At 42.7% G+C, this 18,039-nt stretch overlaps 1 protein-coding gene across 1 annotated transcript in view; it reads right to left on the reverse strand.

Annotated features, from left to right (window-relative positions):
- Positions 1-10,460: 10,460 nt before the first annotated feature.
- Positions 10,461-18,039, reverse strand: part of ADAMTS5 (ADAM metallopeptidase with thrombospondin type 1 motif 5) — a 40,472-nt gene continuing 32,893 nt past the window's right edge. Inside the window, exon 10 of the mRNA XM_059870208.1 lies at positions 10,461-17,041. Coding sequence (XP_059726191.1) covers positions 16,477-17,041 — 565 coding nt within the window. The 3' untranslated portion in view covers positions 10,461-16,476. The remainder of the gene's footprint in view (positions 17,042-18,039) is intronic.

The following is an 18,039-nucleotide window of genomic DNA, read 5'->3' on the forward strand; positions in this document are numbered from 1 at the left end:
CTGCAAATATGACTTCCCTGGGCCCACATGAAAGCATTCACCTCTTTGTAAACACGACAATGTGACATTTGGTGAGCTGTGAAAATGGGTTTAAATTACCCAGGAATTAGGCACTGCACTTAAAATATTTGTTTCTTTACAAGCTGTACATTGGCCTTTATAAATCTGTGGTTATTGGGCCCAAGATATTTTTATTTATGTGTGTGCAATGTGGAGCCATCCCACCAAAGGCCATGGAGCTACATGGAATGACAGGTGTTAGCAAGGGGCTGATTGTCACTCCCTTTTTTAATGGGTAGGGCTGATTATTTTGATTTTTAAATTAGCTTATTTTATGCAGTAAGACATGTTTTTGCTAGTCACTTCTCATTTTATGATGTAATAGTTGAAGGAGGGAAAAAAACACCCCTTTCATATTTATAACCTCTAAACACTCAGAAGCGGCCTCTAATTTATACCAAACCATAAAGATGAGAGTGTTCACAGAAAATGCTAGAGGAGGAATCCTCACATCCTGTGGGAGTAATTTTCTACAATTACTTCAGTTTCATGATTTTAATCAAATACATGTTAATAATAAATGATACAAATGAAAGAACACTGAGCACCACCTTTGCTTGGAGCAGAAATCATTTGGGTAGCAAAAGAAGTTGAGAGATCCAACACCTTCCACAAATATTTGACTCTCCTTTTTGTGAGGCTCCTCTTTTGAATGTGGTTGCCTGTAAAACTGCAGCTAAAGTAGGAGGATGAAAAGAAACTTCCCAGGAACCAGACACAAAAATTTGTACCGGTTGCTCCAAAGCTTTTCCCCTCTATGAGTTCAGTAATTTGCTCACTTCTGCCTTTCTTACTGCCTAACTATTTGGTTATAATCAAAATGAGAAGTATGGATGTTGGGGTTTTCTTCAGGGAATGAGCTGGAGCACGTTCATGAGAACTGAGTGCCACCTGCAGAAAAACTGCACAGACATGAAAGCAGCAGCTGGCTCGATTACATTTATTCACCATGGAGTAAAGGCAAAAGAGGAGAGACAGTGGAAATACACACACAGCAAAGGGGTGAGGAGCTGGGTTCCCTTTGTGCTGGTAGCACAGCAACAAGAGTTCCTCACCGAGAGATTCTGCACAATGCACAGCAGTCAAAGCCTCTGTGTGTTTCATGGCCACATTTTGGACCTCACAGTCCCAGCTCCCTGAAGCTAAAGGCTTGCCAATATTGGATGTGCAGTAGGGATACTGAGTTCTAATAACCACTGCAAATATGTATTTCAAGAATTGACTCTAAAAGCTCTGTAGTTACAATTTTGATGTTGTGCATCAAGGCCAAGTGAAGCAAATACTTGTACATCTCTCCAAGGCCTTCCTAATTTGATTTTAAACAACTTCATATTTTAATTTTAAAAAATCTGAAAATAAATCACAGCATAATAATTAGGTGACTCTGCAGGAATATATTTTGTGCAGGGGAAAGTGAGCAAAGCATTTTTCTGACAATTATTGCAACCTTCACGTTCTGAGGGGATTTGAATGCACTGCAGATATTTTCTATAGCAGAGAGGAGGTACAGTTTCTTACTTTGGGCTCAAAGATAACTTTGCAGTGAAGTAAGAGCTGGAGGACGTCAAGGGGAGGGATGATAGGGAGGGAGAGAGGCTGAATTGGAACATTACTAATTCTCATAATGGTAGCTCAGTGAAAAAAAATGCTGCAGAACAAACCTGCCTTCATCCAGTCAATTTTTGGAAAGAATTATGGCCATTTGGAACGGAGTTCTTACTTGAAAACTCTTTGGAAACAGGATACTGCTCCCAAGCACTTTGAGCCCTTTGAGACCTGGAAGGAGATTCATCTCACTCAGCCTCAGACATCTGCACTGTGCCTGTCTGCATCTGAACCCCGTGTCCCTTTGTCACTGGGAAGGAGCACACATTTGGAATGTGCAGTCCAGCTGACCCACTACAGACATCCACTGCAGGCTGAAAAGAGGAGCATGAGAGAAGTTCCCATTGTCTCCATGCTGAATCCTAAAGGTACCTATAAACACTGTTCAGAGGCACACCCAAAAGTCCTGGGAGAAACCCCTTCCGCAGTGTCAAAATATTTTTTTTTACATTCTTGAAAGTCCATTAAACAGTTGCAACTATTTTATATATTCAGGCTTTAAAAAATAAATAAATAAGAGGAGCAGTGTAATGCAGCCTTGGCAGACAGCGTGCCACTGGAATAAATTATGACAGTAGTGTTTGTCTTCAGAGATTTACTCCCAGAAAAGTCAGCCATTGTTCCATAATGCAGCTTGTAGAGCAACTTGAGCCCAGGGGTGAATTTGTCTGGTCATAGTGAGATTTTCAATCTATAAGGCCCTATAGCACTGGGGAGAAGCAAGAGCCTGTGGGTCACTGTTCATTTGATCCTAAGGTCAGGGACAAAAGCCACAAGCACTGTACCTCTTAGGTGCCTGCTTTTCAGTCCTGTTTGAAATCTTCAGTGCTGTTTAATATCTTTATTGATGATCTTGATGAGGGGATCGAGTGCAGCCTCAGTCAGTTGCAGAAGAAACCAAGCTGGGCAGTTCTGGGCTCTGCGCTGCAAGAAGGACATGGAGGGGCTGGAGCACGTCCAGGGAAGGGAACAGAGCTGGGAAGGGGCTGGAGCACCAGGAGAGGCAGAGGGAGCTGGAAAGGGGCTCAGCCTGGAGGAAAGGAGGCTCAGGGGAGACCTTGTGGCTCTGCACAAGTCCCTGACAGGAGGGGACAGCCAGGGGGGTCGGGCTTTGCTCCAAGGAACGGGACAGGAGGAGAGGGAACAGCCTCAGGCTGGGTCAGGTTGGATATCAGCAGGAATTTTTTTCCTGGAAAGGTGTTCAGGCCTTGGAAAAGGCTGCCCAGGGAGGTTTGGAGTCCCCATCCCTGGAGGTGTCCAAGGAAGGCTCAGTGCTCTGGGCTGGTGACAAGGAGGGGATCAGATGCAACTTGGACTTGCTGGTCTTGGAGGTCTTTTCCCACCTAAGTGATTCTGGGATTTTCTGTCAATTAGCAAAGGTACCTGGTTTGACTAATTAAAGGTTCTGTAGGCAGGGCCAGTGCTCCTGTCTGCAGTGTGGAGCTGCTTCTGTGGATGCAGCTGCAAGAGGTGGCTGGAATGAAAAAATAACTTTGAATGTAAACCTGATGCTGAAAGCAGCTGTAAAAAATCCTGGTAACAGAGGAACAGTTGTTTTATATCACTTTTTTGGAGCCTAGAAGCCCACGGTACATTCCTGGCTGTGGTTCTGCTCACTGTGTGACTTAAACCAGGATAATTAAGACTTTTATGTCTTCCAGTTGCTTCAGCAGGGAAACAGGGGGAAGAATATCTTCTGGTGCCTGTTTGTCACCACTTCATTTGACCTGTGCAAGCCTAGACAAATTCTGAAATCTTGCAGCTCAGCCTTACAGTTAAGGGGAACTTGGGGACATTTCATTAGGATTAGGATTTGAATGGCAGCACCATCTTTTAGCTAGGCTAGGCCTGGATCAACCCAGCATAACTCACTTGGGAAAAAAATCCAAGCAATGAATTAATCAGTCAATCCTTGGAAACGCAAACATCAATTTATTTCATGGCATCATATGTATGAGCTTTGCCTTCTCATTTCTGCTGGTTCTCCCGTTGCTGCAATGTGTTGCTGAACCTGGAAGTAAAGCTGATAATACTGACCTCAAATTTTGGATTGGACCTGTGTCTCTGCTGTTACCTTCCCTTCTATTTCCCATGATTTCCAGCTTGTGTACTGTATGTGTGTTTGGGTGCCCACACTGTGCTTCTGCCATTTGTTTGCAAAATATCTCATCGGCTGAAGCTACTGTGGTGGAAATCATTAATGACCCCAATGCGTGCAGTGCCTAATTAGACCTGGAATCCATGCCTTGTCTTCTCACAGGCAGCCAAAAATCTCCATGGGACTTGAATCATGATGGTTGCGGTGCATTTTGAGAACACCTCCAAATTCAGTCCATATTGGAGAGTTCCTGCTTTATAGGCTGCTGCTCATTCTTGATTCCCTCAATTTTTGACATTCTTGTAAATTTAAATTCATTTGCTGCACAGGGGCTTGAAAGAACAGCACATTGAACTGTTTGCTCCAGTGCTCTGTTACAATGTTTTCCCATAATAAGAGGGCATGAAAACATCCAGCTATCTGCTGGAAAATGTTCTAATTATTTTCTGAGTGGTGAAAGGTCACAGCCCACAAAGCAAGGGAAAGACAAGCAAGATCCAAACAGCTCTGCATTGGAATTACACCTGGGGGTGGAAATAATAGTTATTAATACAGCCTATAGAAGCAATTGTAAAGCTTTTCTAAAACCATGTTGTCAAACAAGAAGTTTAAGACTTACTTTGGTCAAGACCAGGAGGAATTGCCCACAGAAACAGAGTTATGGGACTAGCAAATAATAGGAACATTTTATTTTCAAATTCATACAGCAAACTTTGATCATTGTGCAGGAAATACCCCAGACTTGAGAAATCCTGCCACTGACCTCGGAGGTAGAATAAAACTAAGGGAAAAGGGGAAATAACTCCCCAATTTTTTAATTAGTATTATGCCAAGACTTTTAAGAGTTTGAATTCCAAACGTGTTCTAAGAAAGGAAAACATTTTCTTTCATTGAACAGCCCTGGGGGTTCACTACCCTTTTCTCCCCCTAAGCCCTCCCTGAGAGGTGTTCTGATTTCTTGTCTCTTGCATGTTTGTGTAAAAATACAAAGTCATTTGTAAGGAGTTCACTTAATTCCTCACTCTTAGCTCACATTCATTACACATTTTGTTTGGCAGAAGGGAAGGGAAGAGTGTGCTCCAGCCAGGGAATGCTGCTGTCCACTGAAAAATGTGTTTGGATGGAGGAGCTCTTTTTTTCATCGATGGATTGTGGCTTTTGGCAGCAGAGGTGGCAGGAAGCAGTTGCCATAACTACTATACCATTAAAACAAAAAAAAAAACCAAAAAAAAAAAAGAAAAAAAAAGGCTTTAAGTAAAGAGCCTTTTTTGAAATGATGGTTTTACTACCAATCCTGGTAGAATCCATCAGTTCAGTTTGATGGGTGGCAGGATCCTGAATGTGGTCTCCTGAGTGTATGCTCAGGATATGCTTTTAGGGCTAAATTCAGGCTTTGGCTTGTAAGGTACATAGGAGAGGAAAATACACAGACAGCCAGAGACCTGAACATAATCTGCCTTGCGTGGGATTTCAGGTTTTGGCTGGAGCCACACTCTGGTGTTAAATAGCAGAGTGAAAAAAGAGTATGTTTTTCAAAAGCTTTAAGGATGGGATTTACAAATTCACTGGAATGACTTAGAAATAAAAGTTACATTTTTAACTGCAACTGTAATTGTAGACATAATTTAATATTTATCTTTATTGAAGTGATGGATACTACCCAGATAAAAACCCCAGATATTGTTGATAAACACTGCAAACAACTGGAGTAGAACCCAGGGATGGTTTATACTGGGTCAAACCCAGCTGAAGGCTTTTCATCCTCAGCATTACACCACACATTATTGTCACTGGCAAATTACTCTGGCACTATTTGCATGCTGTTGGAATCTGAAAACATTTCACACTGCTAAAATAACCTCTGCCTGTTGCCATATAGACACCAATGTAGTTTTTGTGGTCCTCCAGCTACTTCCCTGCAGTGCTTTGAGCTGTGTCCCAAGTGATTTACTCACAGAACCAAGTCAGGTGAATTGGCCTCACAGCCCTGCTCAAGGACTGGCTCCCAGGCAGGATTTATCCCTTCATCCTCACAAATTTCTTGGGTCAGCACAGAAATTGTCCCTCAAGGAGCCTTTTGCAACCCTTGGTCATGATGCACCTCCAGCAGGGAGCCTCACCCCAGTCCCTGGCTTTTTCTTTTAACCCTTGGGGTTAATATTGTTCATCAAGCTGATGCCTGAATCCTGTGTCTCTGAGGTGCATCTTCCTGGCCTGAGCAGGTGTACAAAGAAATTCTATTTTTCCCTGCTAACCCTTTGCTCTGAAAGCCACTGTTATATTGAGAGGTACATCAGGAGTGACTGACTCACTCCCACTCCTTCAGGAGTTGTAATGCATATAGCAGCTACCATTGCTTCCATGCAGGAGCAGGAACCTCCTGGAATATCTAATTAAACAAACAAACTAGGCTTTAAAAAGGCTTAAAAGGTTAGACCTGTCTGGGCTGCAGCTTTTTAGTAACAATATCCACGTTCTCATTAAAAATGGGCTATGAATTCTTCAGCTACTGCTTCTAATGGAAATCCATATTTATCCTTTTGGAATCCAATTTTTTTTCCCCTATGTTTATCTGTTACATTTAACCTTGTATGAAATGATCTTAAACCATCTGGGCTCCCTTCTTAGTTAATTTTCCCTCCTTGCTGTATCTAATTGAAAATTAAAGTATTTTTTCCTCTGTTGCTGCTCAATTCTCTAATTTTGGCTGTTCTGTATTATATTTTAAGGCTTAGCCCAAGATATTGAGTTCTGTGAGATCTAAATTAACTCTCTGAGTTTTCCAAAGTTCTTGAACGCTGCTTGGTTATGGCTTACATCCAGATTCAAGAGAGAAGAGATACAGTTCATAGATACTGTTCCTTCTTGGAGCTTTCCCCTTCTTTTTCTCTTTTGTAGTTGTAAATGAGAAGTAACTACACCTCCTAATTTCTTTTTTTTTTTCTGATGTGGTTTTTTCCCCCTAATCTATTTGGTATTAGACATCCTCTTTTCCATATTTCTAGAAACCTGACCAGCTCTGAAAGCAAACCAGGTGATGATTTAAATACACATTATGAATGCAGCCAAAGAAAATGGCTCCGGGGATAGAAGATGTGGGCTCTGGGGAAGAGGAGCTTGAGTCTGGGGCCATGCTGGGAAAGCCTTGAGCAGGCTGAGGCAGGCAGAGACCTTCTGGAGGCAAAGCTGTTCCTCAGCAGCATCACAGCTTGCCTTAGGTTCTGGCTTCATCTGTACCTGGCCTATTCTGGGGGGGAAAGTAGCCAAAAATGCACAACAAACTCATCCCAAAATGCAAAATATTCTGATGGAGAGGGAAGCAAAGCATCCTTTGCTTCTTTCTTCTGAAGGAACAGTTCTTCATGTAGAATTCTTTAGAGTTTGATTTGATCCCAACAAAGGGGTGGTGTCGTGATGGAGATTTTTTATTCCTTGCGTGCATGGAGAGGCTGAGGTTTCCACAGCCAGGTCCTGCCGCTTCCCTTTGAAACCAAGCTGAGGAGCATTACAGCGTGCCTGTGCAGCCAAGTCTGCCTGTGTATTTTGGCGTCTGAGTGCCAGACTGGTTGGTAATTTCCCCTTAAATCCTTTCATAGCTCAAATTCCTGTCGAAACAACCTCTATCTCTGCTTGGCCATACGGAGCCCGTCTCGGCTCTGGCGCTCCCATCACCCCTCACGAGCAATGCCATTGCACGTCGCTCTCCTTCCTCCGTGTGCAGCCTGTATTTTAAATGAAACTCTGGCCCCAAACCCCCCTCTGGATGGCTGTCAGATCTTAGCATGCCACATAAATATCAGTGAGAAAACATTCCTCCCAGCCCACACAGAATGCGCCCAGCGCTGTTTGTTCTGGCCTGAACCCGGCCTAGCGCGGCGAGGCCTTCGGCGAAGGCCCGCGTCCAGTGGGCAGGGCCCGGCCTCAGATCGACCACTTTAAAGTGCTCTCGGAAAGTTTCCAGTGTAATTTCTGCTCCCCTTCAGTTCCAGACCACCTTTAGTAGGTAACTGGGCCGGTTTGTTGGGCAGCTGCCATCTCGGCCCTCGCATGGGTGGCCTGCTGCCAGCTCTCAACTATTTCAAGATGTGAGCTCCCCGATGCTCTGGGGCGCGACAGGACCGTCCTGGTGATGCCTCCAGAGGCTTCCTGGAACACAGGCTGGACAGTGTTAAAGGAATAAAGTAGGGATTTATTAAAAAGGTCTTCACAGGATACACCTTGGGCAGTACAAGAGCCTGGTCGTGGCCCTACCCAAGATGCACCTAAGATGGACGGCCTGTCATGAGTATTTGCACTTTTATAAGTTTTGGTCCACTTCCATATTGAGGTTCATTGTCCAATTACAGCTTCAGGTGATGAAGTCCCATCCTCCCAGATTTGCTCTCCTTAGTTCCCTGTTGTTTGCCTTTTTTGACCTGAAGCTGTAATGGTGTCCTTGGTTCTGGGGCTGGAAAAGGATTGTTTTGTCTGACTGAGCTGTGAGGAGAGCTTGCTAACACTTTATATGAAGTTCAGAGTTATATACCAATGCAGTACAGAATCTGGAAAATATGAAAGTTAAAACTGAAGGCGTCACTGGTGTTCACTGTGATGTTCCTCTCTGGTCCCTCCGTGGCTTTGCAGGGTTGCTTCCCAATGGGCCTCCCTGCTGCATTGCCAGCCAGGTGCAATTTGCATGCAATTTGCATGTTTCCCCCCCACTCCCCCCCAAAATGTAGTTTATATGCACTAAGAGGTGAGTATGGCCCTTACGTGGTTACCAAAGCAAAATTCACATCTGCAAACTTCACCAGGGCATTTGGCCTTGGATCATAAGCAAAATGTTCCACAGGCATGGGAGGCATCCCACTGGGAGAGGGCACAGCACCTGCTACCCAGCAGCTTAAAGTTCAAAAGGAGTAAGGGCTCTTCACCCTTCTTTCTCCCACACCTACATGTTCCAGAATTTCATCCAACTTCCTTGTCTCACTGTATTTCTTTAGCAACACTTGCAGCAGTCACTACGGTAGCAATGGCCAAAATGGATGTTTTAATGAGCTCAGCCTTAGATTGCTACAACAAAGCCTTCTTGAGCAGCTGCTTAAGAAAACATCTGTGACTTTTCACTTAGATGTGGGTTTTTTCCCCAGAATAATCAAGGGAAAGCAAAGAGATTGCCGCCCTGGCCCTCCAAGCATGGAAAAGAGTCTTTTTTCCTTGGCTTTTGTTAAATTATTTTTCCCATGCACTACCTCTTCAACCCTGTCCTTGGGTCAGCTTAGAATGGTGAGTGGTCTAAGTATGATGGATTTATTGCTTTAAACTTCACAGAGTACTGGAGAATGAGGTAACAGCATAAGCAATGTGGAAAGACTTGTACATTTTTTAGTTTGATTACTGGATGTACTTGGAGGTTTCCAAAACTGATTTTCTTTTTTCTTAAAAAAAAAGAAAAAGAAAAAAGATTGGTTTGAATACTGAAATTGGATCAAATCCATCTTCCATCCCCACCTAAAACGGAGATTTGGATCTACAAGTTAAGAATCTTGGGAATAAAGATCACCCTCCTCACATGTAATTACAGATAGTTTCTGAAGAGGTGAAATGTCACAGTGTGATGAGATGGAAAATGCATTAAGAGAGAATGAGTTCATCTTCCTGATACAGAACAGTCCCTGCACAGTAATTGGATTATGGCAGCGCTGGACATTTGGGAAAGTCTGTAATGCTGTGTCTGCTCCATTTGATTTGTACCCCAATGGATTTCCCTTGCCAGTAATGGCTTTCTCTGAGCTACTGCAAACTCTGAAGTGGGAAATGAAAATGGAATTTTGGGGAGACAGGACCTGCCATGATCACAGTGACACTGCAGCTTCTATGCAAAGCTGTGGAGAAGGAATGTATCCCTGTGGTGATAGGACTTTTTTGTAAAGAGCTTGGGGCCCTCTGTAGGTACTGACAGCTCTGTAAAGCTGCACTGCCATTATTTAACAGCCTAGAAAGAAAAGATGTTCCTAGGCATATATAAACTGTTTCTGTAAATAAAAACCAATTTAATTCACAATTTGTAAAACACAAAAAAGCAAAACCTCCAAGTTAATAAAAGGCAAAATCCAAAATTCATAAAAATGCCAGCAATCAATAGATTTTGATGCACACATGGGGTAAGGTTTAGACAGGATGAGTTTGGTTTTACTTTTAGGAAGAATATCTTTTTGGAAAGCACCATTTTTGGGAACAAGAAAAGCTTCCAGCGTAGTGTTGTGGAATGTGAAAGGAGAAGCGAGAAATCAGCATGGAAAATGAATTATAAGGTTCTATTAGAAAAGTAAATCTTTGTAATAGTGCCTCTGAAGAGCCACTACTTCAACTGGAGTATCTGCAACTCTGTCTCCCCAAAAAACCTCTCACCTTTCTGTGCCACCATCTCAGCACACAGAGGGCACCAACACCATCCCTTCTGGCAGGTCTTTATTGCTCTGAGATTGCTTTAGATGGGTAATTATGAATCTTATAACAAACACCACCTTCTGTACTTTCCTGCTGTTTCACAACTCCCCCAAACACTCTGGAACTCCACCCCACCACAACTAAAACACAGTGTTCACATACAGAAAGAATATTTATGTCTTAAATTTATGCTCAAGATCTTTATGCTCATCTGCCTGCAGCAGGGCACAAAGAGCAGACGCCCCCAGATATACCATATAAACAAATCTTTTGGACCTATCATACAGTTTGTATTTATTACTTTTACTGAAATCACAGAGTCAAGTGTTTTAAGATTACAGCTGGTAAATTATACATATGTAATAGTTTACAAAACAAAATGTTGGCCTTCTGTGTGTCATTGTACAGTGTAGACCTTGCACAGTTCAGTTCAAAGGAATTTATATTTTGTGTATCATATTTTGATGTTGTAAACTGGCTGACACAGTGGTGCTCTAAAAAGATGAACTCCTTCTGATTAAACACAGACTAGGATGAAAAATAAGTTTTGTGACACATCTTGGTTTCTGAAAGGATACTGGTATTTCAGCCAGGTGACAAAGTGACTTCCCACAATATGCTGACACTGACAGTGCACAAAGGGGCACGTGAAGTCAACTAAGCAAACCCAAACTTTGTGCTTTCCCCTTAGTCTTGCCTGTAATACCTTGTTCATTTTCTCTTATCTGATGCTAAGCAGATGACCTGGCAATAGAAGTTAAATTTATTGCTCTACAGAATTATACCCTGTCTCCAACTTACTTAATTCAGCATATTTCCTGTATCTGATGGGATTTTAACAATGCCTATATGCCTGTCACCATGTTTCATAAGATAAGCTATTTGCAGATTTCACAGTTCACATGATAAATTGTGTAAACCAGCTACTATAAATAAAGAAAAAACTATGCTGTCACAGTGGCGTAAGTCTGAAGCACCTCCAGCAAAGCCAAATGATGCCATGAAGTAACTCTAAAATGATGTATTACTAAACCCAGTGTAACTTTTTTCCCCCTGGGAGTGGGAGTTATGGAGACACAAGTACTCACATAGACAAGCACACACACAAAATATGCACCTGCACTTAGCCACGGGTGTCTGAACATGGTCTATGCCAGGCTGGTGTTTGTGGAGAGGATTTTACTGTCCTTACACTGGTTCTCCAGAGTCAACTTCCAGGGCAAAAGATGCTGTGAGCTTTGTTCTGTGACTCACAGAATGGAGAGCAGTGGGATGGTGTTGGGATGTTTGGTGTGGTGTGGGGAGAAGCTCTTACACCACTCACATGTGTTTAAAGCTTTTCAAACTTTATCACTGAAAGCTTGTGCTTATGTTAAACCTTCTAAGCCCCAAAGCCCCTTATGGGGGGCCAGCTGAGGACCCCATTATCTCTTACATTGAGACATTGCTGGTGTGTGTAATAAACCAGAAGTATCTGCATTTGCTATGTTGTTTGAAACAAGAATTAACTAGCTTTACTATACAAGTTAATATAAGGGCACCCATAGGAAAAAAGCCCTTGAAAATGTTGAACACGGCAAGTATGAATGCAGTGAGGCACTCTGGCAGCTCTATAAAAATCAAATCACTTCATGAAAAAAAGGAAAAAATTCTCCAAACCACATTAACTTTTTTTTTTCCCTTGAGAATTCCAGCCTATGCCCAAAGAATCCAATTTTACCTCTTGCTATAGGCTCCACTTCCTCAGTGACAACAGCATGGCATGACGAGAAACTTACTGCTGAAACATTCACCTGAACTTACTGCTGAAAGCCCACAATTAATGATGAAAACTTGTTCAAAGCCTGCCCTTAAGATCATCAAAGCCCAGCTTTGTATTCCACAGCATTTTGGATAGGGCCTTGAGAAGAAGCATCACCCCCTGGCCATCCCTAATTTCTCTAAAGCCTCGTGACTGACTGGCTTTGGGCAGTGCCTGGGTGGCAGAAGAGAGGCTAAGCTGGAATTTAACTGAGGTGAACACTGGAGCAAGGTGACTTCCAGCAGTGTGGAACTGTTTATGTGCAGGCTCTGGTAGTGCCCTGGCAGAGCCATTTGTGTTGGTCAATGAACTGACTGCAGAAAGTTGAAGTGGAAGAAAAACAGGTATTATTCTCATGGAAACATGCTTTGCTGTTTGGGTTTTTTTTTTTATCTAACTGCCTGATGTGGAGCAAAGAGCTGAAATACAATGAAGTAAAACATTGCAAAGCCTTCCAAGTTGGACTTTTGACTTTTTATAGCCATATATACATATTTATATATGTATATAAACAGAAATAACATAGAAAAACCAGCATTTTAAATGGTTCAGTCCTCATAAACCAAATCATATGTTTATCAAGCTATTTTATAGGGACACCCAGGAACTTTCTCTTTAGTGTTGTCACAAACATAAGAAGCTGCATGAGAGAGGAGTGCTGGCAGAGGAACCTCACTCGCATGGAGAGGACTCCCAGTTACTGAAATTCTGGGGCAATTTAAGGGGTTGGATCAGTTTTGGGGGTCTATCACTGAGGCCTGCAGCATGAACTGCACGTGCCTTTGAGACACCAATGTGTTTTGTGAATTCTTCAGGAGCCACTACAGGGCATTTTTGGTCCACAGACCTTTGGGACTTGCTTGTTGAGAGCTTTTTGAAAGGTACCAAGGAGCTTGGAGCACGAGTTGTCATCAAATAAAAAAGCTACTGCAACTTCCCGAAGGAAAAGGTGGCAGCAGAAAAAGAATATACATCTACACGTGTGTGTATGCACATATACTCCTGTTCCATGCAGAAAGTCTTCTAAATAAAATCATACAAAAAATGACCAGTGCCATATATTATGTAAACTCACAAGGCGTACTTTCAACACAAACCCGAAGCATAAATTAAAAGAGAGCCAGAAAGAGAGCCAGAGATGATAGCAAAACATTTTAAATATAGAATTTGCACAATTCGTATTTTGTTAAATAAGAATAAATAAATTCATTACATCTGTTCACATACCAGTTGTAAAAACAATAAATTATTTTATTTTTTTCAGTGCTGTGTTGCTTTTTTTTTTTTTTAAACAGTTGTTATTAATCCACAAGATTATTCCCTCTTCCCCTTGTGATAAAACTGTTTCCACAGGAGGGCAGCTAAACTTAATTTCTTGTACTCGGTCAAACCAAAGATGCCAGGCTTTTTCCTAATGAGAATATCCTACTTGAAAAGCAGATGCTGTAAACCCCACTGATGCTCTGGGGTCCAAATTCACCCGTGGGCACTGGAAGCGTGTCCCAAAGTCAGAGTGAATTTAACACTGAGATGGTTCCTGGCTGAGTCAAGAGCAGAATTCCAGGTTTCCATCCCCTCAGTGCATTTCATGAATCCAGCTGTGCAACACTGGGCAGAAATGTAAACAATGATGTCACAGGGTGAGTGACACGGGATTCAGCTGAGAACAGACCTTGCACCAATTCTTCATCCATCAGGTACATGGGACAGCCTTGCCACAGCCAAGGTTTGGAACTGGACTCTGATTTAGGAACACCTGAAAAGCAAGTGTTGGCTTATCCTTTATCTTACACTTTTCGGGTCCTGCCTTGGTCTGTCCCCATTGCCCCCTCACATCTTTGCTTGTGTGAACTTGCTTCATTGCTACACTGGTGAAAATCACTGCAGTGGTTTGTTCTTGTATTTATTTCTAAGTAAACTCTTTCATTTTTAAAAGATACTCCTGATCTAAGGAAGCTCTGAATTTATATCCACATATGGCATGCCTAGAGCATCCAAAAGCTTTACTCAGCCTGCTGACTATATTATAAATTATTAACATGATGCAAACACAAATACTTGCACATTCTGTCTCTATTATGACAGAACACACACACCACTTGACACAGCAGCTGTATGCAGAGACAAATGTTGTCTATGCTGAGACACATTCAATCTCCTGATCATTTTCCTCTCATGATGGTTTCTATTTGTTATGGACTTTTTGGAGAGGTTCTAGGACATGTGTAATACATACATAAGCATCAAAATTAGATTACTTGGAAGGAAAAATAAGGCATTTCAAAGCGATCTTATTTTAACAGGCAGAGGAGGCATAAAGTTTACTTTTTAGGACTGCAAGTCATCTGAGCCTTGATCTCAGTTTTCAGATTGGGATCAGGAATAAATGGGGAGTATTCCTCAAGATCCACAGTTTTGCACAGGATCTACTCCTGAACAGAAGGCCACACCATTTTAGAAAGATGATTAATAACATTTGTTGGCAATCCATTTAACAGAGGAGGAGGCCCTGCCCTGGTACTGTTTATTTAAAACAGGGTAAAAACCCAGATCCTTCTCCAGATTTCACAGTTGTAGATGTAGCAACTCTATGCTGTTTTGAAATCATCACATGATTTTTTAGAGTTCACACAAACATGCCACAGTTGCAAAAACATGTTTGTGTCAGCTTGGAGTCAGACCTGCCCTTCTTGCTCCACACTCCAGTGAGTTTTCCCTGCTGATTTAATGCCTGGGATTTTCAGAAGAGCCTGAGGTGTTTCAGTGCTCAAGTACCACTGACTTACAGCTGAGGCTTGTCTGAAAATCCTCCTGCAGTCTCCTGCTCTCCTGTGTGGTTTAACAAAGGAGTAAAAGATGGGGTTCTACTTTCGTCAGTGGCTTTTTACCATTTATTTTGGTACCTGTTATCTTAGGGTCTCATTCAAAGCCTGCTGATACTAAAGAGAGCAATTTTACCAGGGTTGCTCTCAGGCCTCCACCTGCACAAGGTGAAATGCCCAGCCTCAGTCACAGAACTTCCACAAGACAATAACAGGATTCAGGAATTGCTGCCAAGGAAAACTGTTACCAGCTACTGCCCATGCTGTGGAAACAGTCTTATTGATATTGGACAAGTCCTCCACATCCTGATGTGGTTTGACTTCCTAGTGACCCTTCTTCCTCCCAAATGTGGTAGATATACAAAACATGAATGCCTTCTATAGCTTAAAAAAAAAAAACCCAAAACACACACAAAACAATTTAAAAAAAAGACAAATAGTTACAAACTTTTGCTGGTAAGATGAATACCAGAGTTAGACACGATGGACAAAACAGTGATAAAATATTAACTGCTTGCTGTGTTTTTTTGACCTTGAGAGCCTCTTGAAAAGATGTAGGTACATTACACATTGTTAAATTCAAGACAGAAGCCATACAGAAAACACCAGAGAAAGCAGCTGAACACAGCCTCAGAATATCTGAGTTAGAAGTCACTTGATTACCTCACCTGTAAGTTTGGGTTCTCTAACTAGCTTTCTACAAAGCACAGTATGCCTTTGTTTTGTGCAGAGGAGCAGCTCGAGCAGCTCTTGCTCAGTGACAAGGAGCCCAGGCTGTGACACAGCTGGAACCAGGCAGGTTTACAAGCAGAGTGTTCACAAACTCCTCCTGCAGCCAGCTTCTCCTTGGGTGCATGCCTGACACACACACGAGGAGGAGCTGCTGATGTTCCTGCTGCTGGAGCAATGGGGGTTTCCCTGCTCTGCAAGCTGCTGCTGCAAGGCTCCTCCTGAGAATTTTGGGGTGGAAATACAGGATTTGTCGGACATTAATGATATACTGTCAGGAAATTCCTATCACGAAAATGTATTTCCTTTTGTAAAAACCAAAAGGTATCACTTTTTAAAACCAGCAGCAAGCTCTTCATTTTCCAGTAAAACATCTGTGGCCCTTTCTGAAGGATGGACCAAGTCCACAAGGGCTGCAGATATACTTTGGTCAATCATTTTGCTTATGTAGTTTGTCTTTTGATTTCTTTAATAGAAGGAAGTGATATAAAGTGATATACCAACTGAAAGATATTTACAAAACAGTATAAAATAAGCTACTGTGGGATCATGGGGACATGTGACGTTTCCTAAGGACATACTGTAGTAGAGGTAGGTGAAAAAAGGGGAGATGATTCTGTAACCTTCAAATATCCCAGGATCCTCCATTCACCAGTTTTTCTTCTTTTGCATTATTTTATTTTACGTTTTTGCAGACACAGAGGGCTTATAACAACTTTAACGCTTACTTTCTTTGACGTATTAAGACCACCCTACTAATATTTAAAGCAGTGCACATCTTCATTTGGTCCAAACAGGCAGATTCTGCCCATAATTAGAGACTGAACACAAGTACTTTGAAGCCTTTGCTTCCGTCTGTGTGGGCAGACCTGACACCAGTATGCCAACAGCGGCTCACTCAAACCTCCTGGAGAGCAGCTCACCACCACAGGTTAGCACTTTTTCAGCAAGCACTGTTTGAACGCTGAGGGTCTCTGGGAGAGCAGACATCCCTTGGCCAGTTTCCCATGCCCATCCTTGCACTGCACAGTCCTGGTGTGCCAGCCCGTGTCGCACGTTCGAGAGCAGGAGAGCCACGGCCCCGTCACCCAGCGGGGCTGCGCGGCCGCCGCCGTCGCTTTGCCGCCGCCACTGGGGACAGAGTTTGGCAGCTGGCCCTGTTTCTTTGGCACAAAGAAGCTGTAGCGCACGTCCACGGGCTGCGTGGGGTCGGTGGCCAGGATCTGCACGATCAGGATCTCCTTGGTGGCAGAGTGGCCCATGGCGTGCAGGAAGTCGTCCTTGTGGCTCCAGCCGCTGTAGTTCATGACGGTGCCGTTGATGTCGATGATGGTTTCCGAGGTGGAGATCATGTACTTGCCGTTGACCAGGTACTCCCCGTTCTTCTTCTTCAGGGCCAGGTAGGCTGTGAACCTGCTCTGGTCCTTGCTCTTGAACTGCCGCACCTTGATGTGGGTGGCCCCCTCGGGGATCTTCACCACGTCCGTGTAGCCTTTGCTGAAGGAAGGGAAAGAAGGGAGAGTCTCACTGCAATGCCTCACAAATGCCTCACTGGCACGACACAGAATCACAGGACCAAGCAGGCTGGAACAGATCTTTCAGTCCAACCTACGGACAACAACATCTTGCTTCATTTCACTTCAGGCCACCTGGATTTTCCCTAAGATTAATTTAACCAGGTTCTACTCTTGGCCTGCTGTGTTGTTCTTCGTATTCTCCAAGAACTTTCTGCTGCACTTCTTGCAGATTGCTTAATCTTTAGCTTTAGGGACAGTTTGACGTGGGTCAGATACCAGAGGAATGAAAAATAACAGATAGCTTATAGATTTCAGCAAAGGGTGGGAGATATGAAATACGATGCACGCGCTGCCTGCCAAGGAAAAGATAATGAGATATGCATTGGTTACAGCTGTTTCTTGCTGTCTTTGCTATAATGATGATTAAGGAAAGCACGAGCAGAGGAACAGCTGGGTAGAGGTACCTTGGGAACATTTAAAAATAGTCTTGATCACCGAGGAAAAATTTGTTTACTTTGAAATTTATAAAGCCAAAGATTAATCCTCAAGTGTCTAATATTAAAGAGGGGCACCCAAAGGCTTCATCTGTGCCACCACAGAATTCTCCAATAGTTAGGAACTATCTCAACTGGGATTTAGAAAAAGAGATTAAACTCTTTTACCAAAAGTGACAAGCATTCAAAACCTGCAAGTGTGCTGGAATTTATCACTATCTCAAGTATGTTATTTTAACTTCACTGATATATAGAAAACAATTTAAAGGCTTTACATAGCTGTAAGCTACCAGCTGGACATTGGAGATGTGTTTTCATTCCTAAACCCGTGACAAAGCCATCCTGAAAGCACCTCACATCTGAAAGGTTTCATGAGAAAATGCATGAAAAATACATAAAAGTGATGGCATCTCCTTTGGGATTGTTTAAAGAACAGACTGCTAATTTTGAGAATTTTTGGCTGCACAAGTAGAGACTGCAGATA

This window comes from Haemorhous mexicanus, chromosome 2, assembly GCF_027477595.1.
Source record: "Haemorhous mexicanus isolate bHaeMex1 chromosome 2, bHaeMex1.pri, whole genome shotgun sequence".
In the NCBI taxonomy this organism is placed as follows: domain Eukaryota; kingdom Metazoa; phylum Chordata; class Aves; order Passeriformes; family Fringillidae; genus Haemorhous; species Haemorhous mexicanus.